The sequence below is a fragment of the Daktulosphaira vitifoliae genome, unplaced genomic scaffold (assembly GCF_025091365.1).
Source record: "Daktulosphaira vitifoliae isolate Bord-2020 unplaced genomic scaffold, ASM2509136v1 Scaffold_4, whole genome shotgun sequence".
Classification (NCBI taxonomy): domain Eukaryota; kingdom Metazoa; phylum Arthropoda; class Insecta; order Hemiptera; family Phylloxeridae; genus Daktulosphaira; species Daktulosphaira vitifoliae.
In genome coordinates this window covers 18021407-18042500 of record NW_026099575.1, presented here as the reverse complement: position 1 = coordinate 18042500, position 21094 = coordinate 18021407, and the positions used below count along the sequence as shown (strand labels likewise).

Below are 21094 nucleotides of genomic sequence, written 5' to 3'. Positions count from 1 at the left end.
TATAAATAAATCGTGATTATTTTTTTTATTTTGAATAAAAAGTTTGATTTGTAAAAAATTGAAATCACTTATCAGTATTTGTCCACTACGAAACGTTCTGTTATATAAATGTATGGTATCTATAGATGGACAGTTACCAATCTAGTTTATTATCTATACCTGTGCTGATTCCATAGTATCAAGAACAACAATACTATAGTTTATATGTATTCAATAGTAAAATAAATGGATGTACAGTGTAGTAAGATTTAATATAAATATTTTTTAAGGAAGTAAAAGTAACTAGAAATAATTGTATACTCAACGGAACGACAATACACACACACATTGCTTGCAATAGGATGACAGATAAGATAAAACCAGATGTCGATAATGATCTGAGAATGGTTTTGGTTTGCTTACACTTTTGAGAATAACATGTCTTGTGTAGAAAGTGGACCATCTGGTTTTATCTTATCTGTGATAGGACGTTTTGAAGGTATAAAAATTAGTGATTGGAAATATCGAATAGTAAAAATATTCCATAGTTACACAATATATTCGAAAAATTTTAAAAATCTATTCGAATAGTTATTCGATAGTTTATGCTAAAAATAAACTATTCCGTTGTATAAAAATAATTCGAATAGTAGTTATTATTCGATAGTTTAAAATATTCGAAAATACCCATCACTAATAAAAATATATTGTATTATCATAGAACAATCTCCGGTGTCCCAAACATAGAGTAATTACTCTATGATCCCAAACTGGGTCCTATTATGTTTATTTTATTGTCTATTTTATACTCAAAACTAGGTTGAGGTATTCAAAAAAATTAATAGATTAATCCTGGAAATTAGTTTTGTTAATAATTTGTCTTAAACGCCTTGTCTTACATCTAGGAAGTTAATTTTGTTTTTAAATGACATTTTAGAATTCACCATTTGATATCTACATACTACATAATATTTTTAAGTATTCAATACAGAAGTATCAAATCGAGCAATATGTATTGATAGTAATCTAAGGTAAACAACTAAAATATGGTTGCTCCCTTATAAATCTTAATCAGGATCACATTTTTACTGAACCTTATAAGAGTTATGGTTCCACACCTTTCAACATGGTTTACTTTGTTTTGCTTAATTTTTAATGCAAAAAACCAATAAAATTAATAAATTATTTCGTAAATGTGCACGAGTAATTCTGGGTATTTTAACTAGTTTTGAAACATATTAAAGATTTCCAACCTTATATTAACGACCCAAAGATTAAAAAAAAAATTTCTTATACACCAGTATTTTTTGTTAACTTTCTATTGATATGTTTATAATTATTGACACTTAAATGGTACTTTAGTAAAAACGAGTATTTTGGTCGATAATAACTTATAATAGCTATTAACTACTATGAAATTTCTTAGTTTATAATTTTCTTATATTTAAGATAATTAAATATTTATATTTATTATTAAAAAACTAAAGTTGATTAAATTTAAAAGGAGGGAGTGGAATATGATCAATGTTTTTTTTATTATACAGTTTACAATAATACTAACTTCAGAAAAGAAAATATCTTAAATTTTTAAATATATTGGGCGAGTTACAGTTTATTTTATATTTAGTTTAATATAACTACATTATATTTTAAATTAACAGAACTTATTGAATAAAAACAATTTATAGTTTTTAACATTAAAGACATAAATTAAAACGATTCTAAGAAATATTAAATAAGTATAAAACATTATTGATTTTATATGAAAATGTGTTATAATAAATTATATTGCTACCTTAACAGCAATAAGAACTATCTAAGTACAATTTTACTATCATGTTATTATGTTATTAATTCAGATATTTTCTTGTTATACATACTAATAAATACAAATATTTTAAATTTTACATACAGAATAAAAAATAAAGATAATTAAAAAAATCTAATCAAGAGTTCAACCTTAGAAATATGTCTACAAAATATATGTTATATTTCTATCAAAATTTCACTAACAATTGTAACTTTACACTTTTTAGAATTGTAATCAGTAGTATCGTTTCAAATTTTTTCCAAAAGTGGCATGAGCAAAAAAAAATTTAGTGAGTTTTTTATTATCATTATATAATTTTTAAAATTATAACTTAAAATTGAAAAGTCTTGTGTAAGGCCTGTTTATCTGCACTCTTTTTTTTGAAAAAATATATATTTTTAAATTTCTATTAGAAAATAGTTTTTTTATTTATTTGGTGTGATTATTTACCGCTAGAAGAGCTAATATAATGCAAATAAACAAAAAGTATTTAGTTTTTCGTCTTCTAAACTATTACAAAATAATGAGTTTATTTCACTGAAACTACCATTTATAGATAATAATAAAAATTAAAAAAGCATTTTATTTTTCCAATATTAAATTTTTATTAAATTACAATAATAGGTGTATAGATATATATATATTAATTTGAATAAATTATGGCTATTAAGTTTGCAACAAAATATTGTTCATAAATCATCTCTTAATTTTATAATTTGTTTAAGCAAGCAACACTTCATATTCATCCAAAGCTACCTCTTCTCCGCCAAAAGGTATATAGCAAACATTGTGAGAGGGCTGAACCTAAAAATGTAAATTAATTAAATATATATTTAATTCTTTATAAAGTATATAAGAGTAAAATTTAAAAAGACAAATAAAATAATAGTATTGTTTTTAAATATCAAAGATAAAATTTTTATTGTGTAATAATCTCTTTTACAAATATTTATATAAAATAAAACTAAGTGTAATTTATTTTAATTATATTCTTAATAAAATCTCATATTTTGATAAATACAAAAACAGTATCATATTTTACAATCAGGTTCAATTATTTCTAAGCTAGAAGTTCTACTAAGTGTGTTAGAGGTATGTAAACTGTTTAAAAAAATATATTCTTTATCATCGCTTGAATCTGTAATATTCATTAAAGTTTCTTCTTTAACAACTCGAGATATAGCATTTCTTATTTCTGTTCTCAATTTTTTTTGGGCATTGGGAGTCTTTAAATTTCTCATTTCCATTGATACATAAGCTCCAAAAACATCATGATCATCAGATGGCTTTTCAATGTAATTTTTTAGTAAATCTAATATTAATACATTTAAATCTTTATCATTATTTTCATTATTGTTCGAAGTAACCTAAAAAAAGAAAACAGAAAAAATAAATAATTAAATTTAAAAAAATTAATAACTGAAAGATTGTTGTAATTTAGTAATTAACATAATCATTTTCAAGAAAAAAATAATTTTACCGTTCTTTTAAAACAATTATTTTATTAGATTATGCAACTATATCATTTTAATATATGTAAAAAATATCAAATATTTCCAACCTTTTTGATATATACAATCCTTCAGATATTAAATATATACATATATAATATTTATTAAATAAATATTAAAACTACCAAGTTTTATTAAAACAGTTAATTTTTGGTTATTTATGTTCAACACTTGAATAAGAACAATTTTAATTCTTAAAAAAATCTGAATTCTTTAATTCATTTTCAATTTTTTATTTCATAAGGTAAGAAAATAGTGTAATAATTATTTAGCTAATCATTTTTAAACTTGAATACATGTTAAACATATTTTAGTTTGATAAGAAATCTTTAATTTAGAAAATATAATTATTAATGCCTAATAATATAGTAATTCCTGATTAATAAATTATTTTTGATTTAGTTTAAATATCCCAAGGCCCCAGTTGAATATGTGTCAGATTATGATTATAAAAAAGCGTATTAATATATATGAGGCTTATTTGTACATCAAAACCTAATAAATCAATAAAAATATTTATTTTTAAGACACTATTGAAATTTTTAATTTTTTTATGTTCACCTCAAAAATTGCTGTAATGGAAAATATAATAAATATAATGCTGTAATAGCTTTTCGAAAATAGTCATAGAACAATAAAATTTTATTAAGACCATTGAAGTTATTAAGCTCAAAATAATGTTCTTCAAAGTATAGAGCATTAATATTTTCACTGCGAAATATGTCTTTAATTATCGGATTATTCATTTTGTATTTTTATAATTAAATCAAAACCAACACAAATTAATTAGTATAATTTACTTACCTAATATACTTAATTTATTGTATAATTTTCACACGAACAATAAATAATTTATAATTAAACTGAATTAAATAAAACAATCTAACTCACTTAATAAAATCAATTGTAAAAATTATTCAATCTAAAATCAGTTAAATTGAAATATATTATACTGGACTTTATTAATAAGAATAATTAAAAACAAATAAACATTTCACAAATCTATAAATAAATATTTTATGCAAAAGTGAAAAATCTTACTGAATAAATAATAAATAATAAATAATAAAGAATTTTAAATTTCATATGATATAACAAAATTATTAATTATATTTTTTGTTAAAATTAACTACTACACATAGTTACCTTTCCAACAGTTACACATCCATTATGTTTTCCACGGCCAACAAATAATGGTTCGCCCTCTTCTGTGTGTCCAGAAGACAAAGCTCCAACAGGTATCTCACCATTGTTAGCTTTGATCCACGTAGCATTACAATTACATAAAACCTAAAGTATATTTAGTCACTTAAATTCAAATGCAAAAAGAAACCATTTTCTTACTTCATAATTTTCTTTAGGATTTTCTATTCCTCCCCAAGCCACATAAGTAACACCATGTGAAGGAACAAGTTTTCCAGGAATCAAAGCACCATTATGTTCAGCTCTAGCTACATAAAGCTGTTCATTATTTGTATCAAAACCCCCTTGTAAAGCATTTGGTGGTATCTGACCATTACTAGCTCTCACCCATTGAACTGGTCCAAGAATATCTCCTCCAATATTCCACCCAGGAGTAAGTACTGGAGGAGCTAAAAATAAGATCATTGTTAATTTAAATAGAACATTAAAGATTATTTATAATTTATTTTAGTGAACATCTAGAAATTCTTAATTAAACAAGTTTAAAAACTACTTATAATCCAGTAAGGTTATAATTAAATTTCATAAAAATACCTAACCTTTTGCTTTTATATTATCTGATTTAGGGATCTCAATTTCACTTCTAAACTGTTCATCTGCTGATCCGTTAATATGCCATTCTCCTAAAGCCCCCCAACTAGTACGCACACCATAATGAGATACAATAAATGGTTTTGGATTCATCCATTCAAATAATTTATATTTGTCATGAAATACTTCAATTAGGCCATCTCTCCAAAAAATAACAAATTTCTTAGGTGTATTTTTAGACAAAAGTTGTGAAGTATCAATATGCACCTTTAAACATATCAATAAGTATAGGATAGATTAAAGGGTTCTAATATATTATAATTAAAATACATCGTCCCCTTAAAAAAAAATATTAATGCTTAATATCAGTCAATAAGTCATTCAAAACATTTTTAAGTATTCTATTTGTTCTAATAAATTATTAGAAATAAAATTTTAATTTTAAATTGTATAAAAATATTTAAAAGTGGTCAATAAAAGTAAAATTTATGAAAATAAGTTCTTGTTAATCAAAATAAACATTGTCACTGATTTGAAAATGTCACGTATCTGATATTTTTTTATTTATTCAGTGTCAAAGAAATTCATATTTTTAAGAATAATATAATTTTATATAAGTCATTTTAACATACTTTGATATTTCCCTTTAGAATACCAATTTAGTTGCACATATCTGCTTTTAAATTCAATGATGACAATTATCTTGAATTAATTTTACAAAAAAAAAAAACAATTTTTTGTAGTATCAGTTAATATTTTATATCTTATAATGAATAAATAAATAAATATATTAATTATTATTTAGAAATATAAATTAGTTTTTAATCATTCCTGAAAAATTTATCAAATGTTAAATACGAGTTATTATCAAATCAATGACAATATGTGTATAGCAGATAACTTTATTAAATTTGACAGCTGGTTCTTTATAGATATTATTAAAAATATTTATTTTTTAACACTTTATAAAAATTAATACTCAATCTAAACAAAAACAATAATTCCATAATATATAGTTGTACCAAATTATGTCGATCCAGTATTAATATTCAAATAAATTAAATAACTTTTTAGCATACTATATATAATTATGAAAGTAAATTTTTTAGGGGACGAAATATATAAATTTGTATTTACAATAAAGTCATTACGGTTAGTTTAACTAATGACATAATGATATGTTTAACAAGAATACAAATTTTTAAATAAAGCACAAAAACATTGATTATAATTTTAAAAATCATATTGATTGGTAAATAATGAATTAGGCAAAATAAATAACAAAACTAATTATATTAATACATTAATGTATTAGAAAACTAAATCAAATCTGTTTTATTCATTAATATATGTGTATTAGTAAATAATATTATTTCCTAAGTTAATGAAAAAACCTACAAACTGTATTAAAGACTCAATTGTTTTAAACTTTTTTATTTTTATGTGTCTTGGACTTTAATTTCCTCCAAAAAGTTAATTTTAGTTAATCAAACTACTAATTAATGAAAAATACATAGTAGTAGAAAGTTTAAAAACAAGAAGAACAGACCCTCTAATTGGGTTTCTGCAAAAGAAATGAACTATGTATGGATTTTTGAGGTTCTGTTTGTTACAATATAACTTTAAAAATATAAATGTTCATACCATAATATAAAATGCAATGGTAAAAATGTTTATCCTATTTTTCTACACCTTAAATGCAATATAAGTTAATAAAATAAACAATCCAGTGTAAAGTTATTATATTGCAAGGGGAGTCTTTCATATTTGAAGGGCAACTTAACACTACAAATATTTTTGCAACTAATCATTTAAAAATAATTAGAACTAAAATAAAAATATTCAACAAAATCTTAATCTTTGATTTACTTTGAAGTTAGAAATATTAATTACTAATCATCATAACACCACAAAAAATTTTTAGTTAAAATATATTAACATTAATACAAAATTAAAAAAAAATATTCACTCTGATCAAACTATATCATTTTTTAAATGATCACTGTGAAAAATGTTTAACCTTATCTGGCTTTTGTTTGTTGTAACGAATAGCAGAAGCAGTATTTTTCCATCCACCCAGTAAAATTTCCACCATAGGTTCAGACTCTTTAGCTTTTGTAGTCAAAGCAATATGAGCATCATTTTCACAAGATACTGAGAAACTAATAGATCCATGCATGATATATCTAAATATATATTCCATGCTATTCTCAGTATTAATATAAATATTATCTGTTTAAATTGAAATAATCATATTTAAATATAATTTTAGTAAGTAGAACAAAAAACAAATTTAATTACAAACAATTACTACAATTTATTTATGTTTAAAATATATAATTTTAAACACTATACTTAAGACTAATTATGAAAAAATACAGAACAGTCTTATATAAACATTTTTTTTATGAAATGTGGCTGGAGAAAATGTTTTATTATTTAAGAGTATTTATGATGACCTTTTTTAAGTTTTTCATTCCATAAATTTACCCCCAATATGAATTTGTAGTTAAGTAAGTGTCCTTTAAAGTAATTTTTTTTTAATATTCTCTTCTAATAAATTAAGTTGTAAAGATAATTAAAAAATTTTTTATTTTTATAAATATACAATAAAAATACCATGATACAATGTTAAGTAAAAATTTATATAATTTAATTTTTTGCCATTTAATATCAAAAATAATACAAAAAAACATAATACCTTCAATTGTCCAAACACCAGATGCTCCCCAACCTGTACGAACTCCAAAGAATGCAATATTTAGAGATTCATCATCTTGCCAAGCCATAAATGGTTGAGCTTCTCCTTGCTTTCCAACACCTATAAAGCCACCACCCCATTTTATCCAAAAACCTCTGGCTTCATTCCCATTCAAGATTTTTGGTGTATCAACAAGAACTTTATCAGGTTCTTCATTATTTTTACGAATAGAAGACTTTGTATTACCCCATCCACCAATAAATATCTAAAAATATTTTACAAAACATAAATCATCAAATAATATGTTTAATAATTAAAATTTGTAACTAAGTAAATTTCTAGAATATCATAAAGTTAAAATATTCATTATGTATTCTATATATCTGACTCAATCAAAGTTTATTAATTAAATTTTATATTAAGGGTGCTATTTATTTGATCTTATACTTAAATATATTTCATTACCTCATATTTAGGTGGCTTATTTGAGTTAGTTGATGTTAATGCAATATGGGCGTCATTTGAAGCTTTTACACTAAAATGTATAGTTCCAAAATTGATAGGATTAAATTTATAATCTTGACTATCTGCAGTTGATATTTCTAAAAAATATATATATATATATATATATTCATTAAGAATTTAAATATAATAAAACCATTATTTACAAAATTAATATCGACAAATTAGCTTCTTAAATTTAAAAAAAAAAACATTTGTTGTAAAATTTCTCTTTTTTCTCTTCTCACATCTACTTAGGTTATTGAAAAAAAATCTAATCATTTTTAAATAATTATAATAACAAATATAATTAAATATAATGTTTAATAGAAAAAATTTCTTAATATTCAACTTACCTAATGCCATAATAGATCCTTGATTTAATGAAAAGTATTAAAAAGACGAAAAAAATTGGATTTTCTTATTTAGATGCACTTGCGGTATATTTGTAAAACGTATTATCACACCTAATAACAGGTAAATTATATGTAGCAGCCAGTGTAGGCCATATAATAAACATAAAATTTGCTGTTAACTTAATATCAAATTATTTATAAATACATTAACGATTTTATTATTATCTACTACCTTAATTATAACAAATCTATCAAAACATTTATCAAGGTGGATTGATGCAATTATTTTTGTTTTTAACGTATAGTCTAGATGAATTTATAATATTTAGTCACTAAATTATAATTCTGGAATAAAAGTTGTATTCTACAACCCATCTTGCATTTTACATTTATTTTTATTTATAAGCAGAAAATGTTTATTGCTAACTTAATTAAGGTAATACTTACTTGAATTTTTACCAACAAATATAATTACCTAGAGTTTTAAAAATCTAAATTTTCTAGAGCTAAAATAGAGTTAATACACTGCATTTACTTAATATTCTTTTCCCTCTCGTCATAGTCCATTGTGTTAGCCTTGAATCTATTTATAGTTTGCTAAATATTCAACTTGAAAATCTGTAGCAATGTCTCATGCAAAATATTTTCATATGATCTCCTAAAGGAGATAATATCGTTGAGCAGTAATTATATACTAATCACTTTTTAACAATAAGTTAAAAAAAATTATAATACTTAGGCAAATTTAGCTAATCATACCCAGTAACATATTTGACTCATCATACACGTATATTATATGTCTATATGACATGTTTTAATAGATAAATTAAAATTTAATTAATATATAATCACTTATTATATTTTTTGTTATATATCGTAATAAATCATTTCATAGTATCTCTTGGTGTTTAAACAGATGATACAATTGAAATATTCAGAACTTATTCTTATATTCCTTAGTTATACCTCATTGTTTTTTAATTTTTTTTTTTTTTTTTTTTCAACCGTTAGGTTGGTTAATACCAATTGGATTGGTATATCCTGGGGAAATTTAAGTGCAGTGGTTTCCCGTTGCCTTCTGCACTGGGAACATGGTGCTTTTTCGCCACCGTAGAAGCACACGTATGGTCACCCATCCGTTCACCTACGGTGGTAGACCCGGCTTTACACTAGAGTTTTGTCAACAACTAGTGTGACCACCGCGCCACACCACGCCCTTGTTTTTTAATAATTAGTAATAATATCAAAAATTAGTGGTGATAGAAAAAATTTAATTGTAGATTTGAAATTAGCTCGGAAAATTGAATAGTTAAAGTATATTTTTGAATCTGATGAAAATTCCTTGTAAAACCTTTAATTCATAATTAACAATAAATTATTTTCAGAAAAGTTTTATATCAAGCATATCAATTTTTCACACGTTTACTACAAAAGTAAGAACTACTTTATAATTTTTTACAAATTCTCCGAAAAAATTACAATACTAAATTATTAAAAATCAATCTTATACTATACATCGCTATGCGCAACGAATAAGGCATTAACTCAGAAAAATCTATTATAAGATTATGAGGTATTTAAATTTAAGTTTTACTCTTCTTATAATAACTTTGATCAAAATATCGAAAATTTGGATTGAATCGGAATTAAACTACTATGAAAATTGATAAACATACAGCGTGTATCAGAGAGTAATTTTTATTTTCGACTTCCTGAAAAGTCTTGTTCGTTGTGCATATCGATTTAATTACTATAATAAATATTTATTCATACATTATGCTTCTAAATTAAAGTACTAATAATCAGGAATAATGAAGAACATAGGAATTAATTTTACTTTTGGTATAATTATAATCCACCAATTTCTTAAAATTAAACACTATCTACAGATTTGCATCGAAGCATTTCTTATTGTTTTGTACGAGACAGCTAGACCGTATGTCGGCTAGTTGTACAACGCACTAGAATGCCGTTAAATCTTAAGCCTGTTTAAATCGCAATTATTGAAGCGGGAATGGGTCACCTGAGGGATGACGGCTAACTGTACATTCAATAAGTAACGAGAATAGACAATAATTAAATAACAAATAACCACATATGTTAGAAGTTCTTCAAAGAGTATTTTAAATTTAAGAGGTAACGGGGGCCCTTAAATACTAATGGCCGGCGAAGCGGCATAAAACAAAATAATTAGACTCAATTGAAATAACATTAAAAAATAATATAAACTCAGCTGAATAGATGAAGTTGTTGATAGTGATGAGTGGACTGTATGAGATTATGTGGTAATGGTGTCGAACATTTGAGTATCACGAGTCAAAGTGTAGATCAAGGCACGTAATGGCAGACGAGAACAGACGGCGGAAAAGCGACTACGGGAATGAAGATATTTAGTGATGGTCAGGGCCCAATAACTGGTGGAGTGCAAGGGCACAAGAACTTTGAATACAAGGGTGCAACAAACAAATAATAAAAAATAATGGCGTACAATTTACCGTTCAAGCGAAGGCGCTTGCTACAGAGAAGAATAACACATAATTATATTGACTTTCTGACTTACGACGATAAACTGTACACGGATGACAATTAACACGGAGATCATCGAATTGCCGTGCTGGGTTAGCAAGGGGGTAAGTAAAGCAAGACGCTGGAGATCAGCTGCCACATAATATAATATAATCAACGATGTTTTGTAACAACTGATCTACTAGATATTTGTTAAAGACGTTCTGTACCAAACACTTATGATAGTGATTTTAATCACTGTCAGATATCATCTATATTTGTACTATTTATACCACGTCCACGCTGTGTCGTAACCTCACTGGGCTACCGTTATTTTTATCGACTTTAAAAATAACTAGATTATAAATAATCATATTATTAAAAAATAAACATCTATGTCACCTGACAATATTAGCTAAAAGTAATCAATTTTTATTATACATAAGAGAAAAAACAAACAATTTTTTTATGTAAATATTGAAAATAATATATAAAGAAATAAAATAGGAAAATAATAATACATTTTCTTTGCAATAAAATTATTTGACTTAGCAATTATTAAGATATTAAACAAATTGAAAATGCTGTTAGGGGTTTGTTTAATACTTGAAGATCTTGGTCAAAACCAAGAATCGAAAGCTACCCGACGTCTCCTCAAATATTGTCCTTATCTCCTTAAATGAGTTTTAATTACTTGAAAGAGACACAGACAATCGTGTACCTTAGTTACTGGAGAGAGGTTATATAATAAAGTTAAACTATTATTTTAGGTCAACGACAAAGTAAAGTTATATTTTAGATGTTCAGTAATTGTAAGTTATATGCAATGTACAATACGTCTGACCTCAATCCTAGTACAGTTGGTTAGTAGGTATATCCAAGTGAGACGGAGTTGGTTGGGTATGATGACAATTGGTGATAGACGAGTCATTGAACAAAATAAGTTGAGTATTAATTATACAAATAAGACAAAAGTGAAAGTTTTGAAAAACTGTCTATAACAGACACACAAATACAACTTTTGTTAGTTCGACGTCAGTAGCTACGGGATGCAGACGAGTAAATTGTCACAACAGCATCTCCCTCTATGCTAATTAATATGCATTACAAATTAAGTAAATGTAAATAAAACGTGTATAACATAAGTGGTAAGTACGTAGTAATAAGTGTTCTTACAATACACATAAAAAATCATATAGTAACTGGAAATAATATATGAAAAATTATGAATAAGGTGAAAAGTATGCTAAAAAAAACTGTTACAAAATACTTTCATGAGTGTGTTATTCAATTTAAGTATATTTTTGTAATCCACATGTATAAATTGTAGAAATATTTAATTTATTTTTGATAAAAAAAGTTTTATAATTATTTTAAAAACATTTTTTATAACTAGACATTTATTACAAATTATTTTAGTAGAATATACATGGTGTATACACACACACAACACATGTGTATATATATATATATATAACTTTTTTTACAATAAAATTTTAAATATTTTTTAACAAAAAATTTTAGTCTTTGTAAGTATTTGTGTTAATATAATAATTATTAAACTATTAATAGAATTTGTATTACTACATTATAAATTTAAATTTAAAAAACTATTTCATTAAATTATAATTTGTTCTATAAGATATTTTGGAGTGATCATCACTTGGACGAAAATAATGTTCTATTCCAAAATGAATACTTTGATTTTTTATTACAGATCTTTTTTCATTGTTTACTAGTTTAATTTTTGATAATTCTTCTTTAAGGCTTTGTTCAAAATCTAGAATTTCAAAATAAAAATGAACAGTTAATAAATCAATATATATATATATTAATAATATAAAAGATCAAATAAATAAAAACTAAAATCTCGATTTTAATTTTTACCTTTAGGATCAAATTCTTCAGAAAATACTTTATAATTATTTTCTTCCCAGAGATCTTCAACAAAATTTGAGCTAATATTCAAATTCATAAAAAAATAAATATTATTTAGTATATGATAAAGTATAAAAAAAACCAGCACAGGGGGGTCGCGGCACNAAAAAAAACCCAGCACAGGGGGGTCGCGGCACAGTTGTGACGTGGTATAGTTGGATCAAGTATAATGATATCTGACAGTGATTAAAATCACTATCAAAAATAAACGCTTTGATGCAAATCTGTAGATAGTGTTTAATTTTAAAAAAATTGGTGTTTTATTCCAAAAGTTACTTGATCTGCTGGTTCCTTAATATCTCGATTAAGATAAAGTATGTCGAATGAAAAAGGGTTTACTAAAAAATATTATTTCTCATAAAAAAATTGTGTGGATCCATAAACTTTTCAATAAGTTATAGCATTATAAAGTTAAATATAATATGAATAATAAAATCGAGAATTTTCACACGAAAATAGCATTCGGTAGCCATTTTCNCATAACTATATAACCGCACTGTGTGTAGACGTTAACGAATAATATTTAGAACCTACAAAAAAATATATACAGAAACAAAAAAAAAAAAAATAAAATAAAAAAAAAAACACATCTTAGTAAAACCAATACCTTCTCAGCTTCGCATCGAAGCTAAAAATTAAGTATTCAACCAGAGAAAGAAGTATAGTTCAGAATTTTATTTTTTCTAACCTAATTTTAACATTTATTTTCAAAAAGTCAAATTTCTTAAAATAAATTTCTATACACAATATAGATCAAAATATTAAGGGAATATCCCATCACTTTTTGATATGTATTTGATATATGCAGTGCTCGAATTGGCCAAAAATAAGTAGGGGAGCTCAACTTAACAATTTGAAAACTGCGTCCCTAGTATTTTGAAGACCTTTTTTTTTTACTCATTACTTTATTTAGTATTTATTAATAAATCATATTTCATTATCATACTAATATTTAAAAAAAAAAAAAAAGAGGTGGTATTTTCCACTGTCCTCCCGTCCCAATAAAAAAAAGTAGTTGGGGTGCGCAAAAAAATTTAAAAAAAAGTAGAGGAGCTACATCCCCCTGCGCACCCCCCCCCACAATTCGAGCATTGGATATATGATTTTAGATGTTTGTTTTGCTCAAATGATAATATAGAATAGTTTTTACATAAGTCATTATACAAAAACTTCATTAGCATGAAATCTTGTTATCAGTTTACAATTTTAAAATTTAAAAAAATTATAAAGGAGAATGGATAAAATTCTATGCTTTTACTTACTCTATAAAATTATCAGTAATAGAAGATGTAGAACTATTAAACGTTGTAGAATATAGACTACCTAAAAAAAAATCATTTATTAATTAAAAGTATTTAAATTTAAATATAAAAATATATCTATAAGAGTATGAGTTCCAATTAAAACTTCTATCACTATTTCTAATTTTATTATAAATTATAGAAATAAAAACAAAAAACATTTATTAATATTATGTTCTTTTATTTTTTATAATTTTTTTATCGCAAGAACTTTTCAAAGATTTTTTTCTGTATTTTTCTCTATTAAGGAAGATTTACTGAACATTTAAAATATTATTAATAAATCTTTTAGTCATTTTTAAGTCTTTATTTAGAAACAATTTTGCAATAGCAACATGAATGTCTGAACTAATAATGTAATAATAAAAGTGGCTAATACCAAGGAGTAGAACCTACACTAGTTATTCAATTACACAATAAAGCTGGCATCTTGCCTATGATTATGAGTTAGATTAAGCTATTCGTAGGCCCTTAAATAAAATACACATAGAGTCTAAGAATATGATAGTTTCCATTTCAGGATTAAAATAATTGTAACTCAATAAGTATTATCTTAAAATTTTTTATTGATCACTCAACATTTGTTTAAAAAAAAGCCTTTAAAAATGGCCACTTGGAAATTAAAATAATATTTTACTATTTATTTTATATTAATAGAGACAAATCATAAGAAATGTCTGCAATTAATAGATCCTAAATCACCCTAAATAAAATTTTCTAGGACGCATTAAAATATATATTTGTTTGCAGTACTACTAATGAGAAATTCTAATTTCTGCTTTGGGTTTTGATAGAAATAAGTGTGTGAGTTGTAATATATATTTACTTATATAGGTTCAATTTGAATTTAAAGGGTAGTATTGAAGAAATGTATCAGAAAGTCCCTTTTATTCTACTAAAACTATGGGTGGTAATTTGGGAATGGTTAGCGGGCAGTTCCATTACCATCTGATCAGAACTAAATATCATTGAACAACAATAACATAATTGTATATTTAAAACCAAAAAGAATAATTCTGGGATTTTTTATACTATGCATGTTATTATAAAAACTTTAAATTATATATTTTTTATTTTTCAATTAACCTAGGCCCGATTACTTTGGAAATACAGATATATCATAATTTCAATAAAGATTACATATTTATTATATATTAATTATTATTATAATATAATTATATATTTATTCTCAAAGTAATATGTTATATTACTTTAAGAATATTATATCCAATTAAAATAAATAAGTTGTTCATCAATTTGATCACAATTGTTTTAAAACTATATACTTAAAATTTACAAATTATATTACTAAAACTCACTAGAAGAACTATTATCATTAAACTCATTTGAATCTAAGACATCTGGTTCATCAATACTCACTCGACCAATTAAACGATTATTTTGAACTAATTCTTTGCGTAAATTATCTAGAAGTCTTCTATAAAATTTCTAAATAAATTAAGAATAATTTAATTAACATAAAAAAAGAATCTAATTTATTAACCAAAAATATATAAAAAGTGAATTGTTAAATATTTTTAAAATAACAGAAATACATAAAAATTGAATAGTTTTTATTTTAAATAAAAAAAAATGTGTGTTACGAATCATCAGTAAAATAAACCAAAAAAAAAAAAAAAAAAAAAAATTGTGTTGACAAATTATGGTCAATATATGTTATTTTTGTACAAATATTAAAAATCACAAGCCTCGACAAACAAAAATTAACTAAATTTAATAAAAGTTTAAGTAAAAAGAATACAAATAAATAAATGAAAATAGTTACAATATTTAATTAAAAAATAATAGGCAATTATTTATTAAACTAAACATTTTTAACATAGGAAATAAGTAACATAATGTGGATAATTTCAAGTATACTTATTTTTATTTTTTTTTAACACAACTTTTTTTTTTTTTTTGTGAGTGAGCATATGATTAAATTTAAGCTACAATGTAGTTAAACATAAAAATCAAAGATACAATAGAAGCAAATGAATTAAAGGTAAAATTTAATTTATTTAATGATTTTTCAGGGGGAGAAAAAATTCTGTTTTGGTTATTTTTTACTTAAAAAATAAAAAGTATAAATTATCTAATACTCACATTTTTAACAGAAAAATTATTTTGTTCGCAGTCCAAGAACTTTATATTTGAGTTTTTGTCTAAAGATGGACAAGTAATTAGTTTATTATTGTATAAATCTAGCCATTCCAAATCTATCATATCATCAAAAATATTAGGTAATTTTGATAGCTACAACAAAAAATTACAATACATCTAAAAACAATAAAACAAAAATAATTAATGAAAAATACATTATTGCAACTTAAAACCATTTTTTTCATTTTCTTCAAACTTTTAAAACATTCTGGTACTGATAGTATTTGATTGTCAGAAAAATCACAAAATTCTAAATTTGTCATCTTGCTGATTGTTTCTGGCAAAGAGAAAATTTCATTTTTTGATAAATCTAGGTTAACTAAATTGGGCAAAATAAAATATATTTCTTTCCTTATACTTGATAAGTTTATATTCTTCATACTCAAAGAAGTAACGAATTTAAAACGATAATTGAAAATTAATGGGATATCATTTAAATAGTTGCCGTTGTTTCTTAATGACTCAATATTATCAAATATAACATTTTTTAAATGCTTCAAGTGTTTTATAAACTCTAAGTTATGAGCTTGTGAATTGGTATTAGATATATTAAGGTAACTTAAATTGTTAGCGATGCCATACATATTCATATAAGGATCTGGTTCTAAGTTTTCTAAACATTTTGTGAATGATATATCCAAGGATTTTAAAGATTTACACTCAGGTGACCATAACCACTGTGGAAAACTAGATAAATTTGGATTATTGCTGATGTTTAGTATTTTTAAATTATTAATGCTTAAAGGCTTAAAATTAATACTATTTAATAAATTGTGAGATATATCAAGTATTTCTAAAGATGAAATTCCACTGATAATACATTCAGGAAGTTTTGAAAATAAATTGTAAGATATATTTATGTAAGTTAATTGATTCAATTTGACAAAAGAAGTAGGAAGTTGAGATAATTCATTTGATGAAAAATTAATTTTTGTCAGTTTTTCAAGAGACTCTATGAATTCTGGTATTTCTTTAAGTTTACTTGAGCTAAGATCCAATTCGATAATATTACTAATACATAACTTAATTTGGGCCAATTTATTGACAGTCAAATATTTTGATTTTTTTTCGCATTCATTTTTTGTACAAACACAAATTGGTAATTTTTCCATTTTTAATTTATCAAGATAGACTAAATTCGATAAGAAAATATTAAATAGTTACGTTTGTTTAATAACATTATTTTGATATCATTGCAAATGATTTATTTTTTTAAATAAATAGTCTAAGATAATTTATAATCTTTAGTCACTGAATTTTAATTCCAGAATTAAAATTTCTATCATACACTTCATTATTTGATGATTAGCCGTTTATTTTAAAATTATTGATAAGTTAAACACTTATAACTATTTATTTTAAGGTATAAACCAAAAATATAACCACTAAGATACTTAAAACGCTAATAAAATATTTAAGTGGGAGTTATAGTTACTGTAGCTCTCACTTAAATGTTTGGTCAAAGTTAAAATAATCATCGTGTAAATTGCAACAAATTTTTATTTTATTTTAGTTCACAGAGTGTATGTTATGTTGTTATCAAAGTGGACATAGTCATCTGTGGTTTAGATAAAGTGTATTTGTGGTAAGAACAGCGGGTAACTAGTGTTATTAGAATAAACCAAGACTGTACCTGTTGAGATTCAAATAATCTAGACTCTCAATAAACACAAATCCTATAATATACGACTTATTATTTTTAGCATAACATCTCATTAGTAAAACTCCTTTATAATTTAAACAGGCATAAAACAATAGTAGTGTGGGTAGTAGATTGATGTTATACCCGTCTCAACTATTTTACGTTCTGAAAACTGTTCAGATTCCCCATACAAAATTTCTAAGTAGGCCATTGTTACAATAGTCTTTTGTATAAAATATTAATTATTTTATCTTTTTTTTAATGATATTTAAAATAACCACAAAAAAAACACTACTTCACAATTTTGTGAAATATTTCAGAATTTAATTACTAAAAAAACGGTAGTACAGTGGAGTCGTTGGGACAGTTAAAAACAGTTGGAAATAGTATAAGTATAGATGATATCTTACAGTAATTAAAATCATTATCATAAGAAATGCATCGATTCAAATCTGTAGATAGTGTTTAATTTGAAGTAGTTAGTGGATTATAACAAAAACAAAAAATATGTCCGATAAAAGGAAAATTTAGTATAAAAGTAATATTCAATAATTTAATATTTTAATTTCACAGAGAAATTATAAATAATTATAAATTAGTTGTATATTTCGTTACTTATATGACAACAAAAATCAAAATTGAAGGTCAGAATTTCAAAAAATAATTGTTTGTTAATTATAATTAACAATTCATAATTATGAATAAATACACTGGTTTACAAGAATTTTCATCAGAGATCTATTTACTTTTCTAAACCCATTTTCGCACCAATTTCAAATCTCCAATTAGTTTTTATTTAACACTTCTATTTTAAGATTATTACTTATTCGTAAAAAATGAGTATTTACAAATAAAAAAAAATATAAATTCATAACATTTTAATTAGCTAAAGTGTAGAAATGAACTCATGTGTGTACTGAGAATCAACTCACATATTTTTTAATTTGCTCCGAGTATCAATTAATACATAAAATAAATCTTGAAACCATCAATCTACATGATCTACTATTTATCTTAACTGTTGTGTCCCTACTACTGTGTTATTGTTTTTTTTATGAATTCTATAAATGAGTTTAGAGTTTGATACCTGTCAATATAAATTTTGTATGAAACATATCTATGTTGTTTGGCCCGGCTATCGTACATCACATTTGTTGATAGATAAAAATAACAATTTAAGATAGTTCCAAATTTTTAAGTCGTTTATTTCGACTTAATAAACACAAATATTAAAAAAAACTTAATATCTAGTGTAAGTTAAATTCATATAACTATTTTGTAAAAAATAACCTAATAACAGCGGCCTCCACTTGTATCACCTATTTGTACATTTTTTTAGAAATTAAAAACAGTTCATATTATAAAGATGTGAATAAATGTTAACAAAGTCAAAAAATAAAATAAAATATATCATAGTAAAATTAATACCTGCTCAACTTCGCATTGAACTAAAATAGTATAGTTAACATTATTTAGTTTTTTACAGTATATACAAATAGTTTGCATATTCGGACATAATATTTTTAAACAAATAATAACCGATAAAGAACTTGTATAGTATTGTAATTGGTGTGACTATTAATAACTTAGTGGGATTATACCTAATTTATCTATTGTGTCAAATTTTATTGGCAGTTTAATCAACGTATCACTTTGACTTTAAGTTATATAAAAGTATTCTGTATGTATCGGCAATGTAGTCGATGTAAATTAACTAAATTTGATAAAAGTTTAAGTAAAAAGAATACAAATAAATAAATGAAAATAGTTACAATATTTAATTTAAAAATAATAGGCAATTATTTATTAAACTAAACATTTTTAACATAGAAAATAAGTAACATAATTTGGATAATTTCAAGTATACTTATTTTTATTTTATTTTAACACAACTTTTTTTTTTTTTTTTATGAGTGAGCATATGATTAAATTTAAGCTACAATGTAGTTTCTAGTCAATGTAATTGTACCCTTCAAATTAAAGAATATATTTTTATATGTGAAAATCTTTTTTACTTTGTTTGCCTCCGTTAATTTTAACAGAACTGAGAGTGGATTGTGTATGCTTACCGTTGTCGTGAACGGCATCTTGAAATATGTAGCAATACTTAATAGTCTTTTAAATTAGATTTTAAAGATTATATTTTAATGGTGTTTTGTTTACTTTAAATGTTGTCTTAACCTTGTATTAATTCGTAATTAATCATGTTTCTTAAAATATAAAAAGGGACATGAACACAAATAAATTGATCAGTACTCATAGTGAATGTTACATTGTATTTTTACTTTGACTCTTCCTATTGGTACTCTTCCGACTGGCTGAAACTGGACTTAGAAACCCAGTTCACCACACCGTGACTATATGTCAAATAGTTAAAAATCTATATTAAGGAACCTACCATTATTTATACCAGGATCTCTGTGTTTGAACAGCTCGGCGAATAATTCAAGCAAAAGATGCTAGATAGATTTTTAAATACATTGTAACTTCTTTCAATCATATATATGTATACATTTATTTGAATATTTATATACTTTTTAAGAAAGTAATATAATAGTATAATTTACTAAGTTGAACATTTTGTTATATGTTTGTTACATAAAAATAGTGTTCTTAGATTGCATTTGATGATCCAGGCTGGACTCAGTAGCTAACACATGATTTTTAATAATATAATGCAAAATTAGAACATTGCATTATGAGCTTAGATGCAAATAGAGGGTCCTTGACAAATTAGCACCCCAAGCAGATTTCACCATTGCATTAAATTTTGTAAGGAAAACTAAAATAATTTATTCAATTATTGTATAAATAATTACTGTTTTTTTTTTTAATATTATCTTTAATATTATGAGTGTGCTATGTCATTAGTGTAGTACGTGTGTTATATTTAGACAATAACATTTTCCTTTTCGATTTCATAGATGAAATATTAGTGGTGGGGAAAAATATG

General features: G+C 24.1%; 2 protein-coding genes across 5 annotated transcripts; both read right to left on the bottom strand.

The window, feature by feature from the left end:
- Positions 1 to 2352: 2352 nt before the first annotated feature.
- On the bottom strand, positions 2353 to 9172 carry LOC126904566 (uncharacterized). 3 transcript variants are annotated; one of them, XM_050683692.1, is made up of 9 exons: positions 9040 to 9170; positions 8593 to 8703; positions 8201 to 8337; positions 7736 to 8000; positions 7055 to 7266; positions 5043 to 5301; positions 4645 to 4892; positions 4447 to 4590; positions 2353 to 2593 (listed from the first exon to the last, which is right to left on the bottom strand). In XM_050683692.1, the coding sequence occupies exons 2-9, from the start codon at positions 8600 to 8602 to the stop codon at positions 2510 to 2512; spliced, it is 1359 nt and encodes a 452-aa protein (XP_050539649.1). In that variant the 5' UTR covers positions 8603 to 8703; positions 9040 to 9170; the 3' UTR covers positions 2353 to 2509. The 3 variants fall into 3 exon arrangements, with proteins under 3 accessions (XP_050539649.1, XP_050539648.1, XP_050539650.1); XM_050683691.1 differs by lacking the exon at positions 2353 to 2593 and adding an exon at positions 2714 to 3156 and having other exon boundaries at positions 9040 to 9172; XM_050683693.1 differs by lacking the exons at positions 2353 to 2593; positions 5043 to 5301; positions 7055 to 7266 and adding an exon at positions 2726 to 3156 and having other exon boundaries at positions 9040 to 9169.
- A 3248-nt stretch (positions 9173 to 12420) lies between these two features.
- Positions 12421 to 17864, bottom strand: LOC126904557 (leucine-rich repeat-containing protein 1-like). 2 transcript variants are annotated; one of them, XM_050683676.1, is made up of 7 exons: positions 17664 to 17864; positions 16655 to 16776; positions 16443 to 16592; positions 15656 to 15785; positions 14298 to 14358; positions 12985 to 13055; positions 12424 to 12877 (listed from the first exon to the last, which is right to left on the bottom strand). In XM_050683676.1, exons 1-7 carry the CDS (start codon positions 17677 to 17679, stop codon positions 12708 to 12710), a joined length of 720 nt encoding a protein of 239 aa, XP_050539633.1. In that variant the 5' UTR covers positions 17680 to 17864; the 3' UTR covers positions 12424 to 12707. The 2 variants fall into 2 exon arrangements, with proteins under 2 accessions (XP_050539631.1, XP_050539633.1); XM_050683674.1 differs by lacking the exon at positions 17664 to 17864 and having other exon boundaries at positions 12421 to 12877; positions 16655 to 17656.
- Between the last annotated feature and the right edge of the window lie 3230 nt (positions 17865 to 21094).

Excerpts from the sequence above, each read along its gene's own strand:
- LOC126904557 (XM_050683674.1), bottom strand. The coding sequence starts at position 17,611 with ATGGAAAAATTACCAATTTGTGTTTGTACAAAAAATGAATGCGAAAAA. Across the intron at positions 15,786-16,442 it reads ATAATTTTTCTGTTAAAAAT|AAATTTTATAGAAGACTTCT; the intron begins GTGAGTATTAGA and ends TAATTTATTTAG. Across the intron at positions 13,056-14,297 it reads ATTACTGATAATTTTATAGA|CTCAAATTTTGTTGAAGATC; the intron begins GTAAGTAAAAGC and ends TTTGAATATTAG.
- LOC126904566 (XM_050683691.1), bottom strand. Across the intron at positions 7,267-7,735 it reads TGGTGTTTGGACAATTGAAG|ATAATATTTATATTAATACT; the intron begins GTATTATGTTTT and ends CAATTTAAACAG. Across the intron at positions 5,302-7,054 it reads ACAAACAAAAGCCAGATAAG|GTGCATATTGATACTTCACA; the intron begins GTTAAACATTTT and ends ATATGTTTAAAG.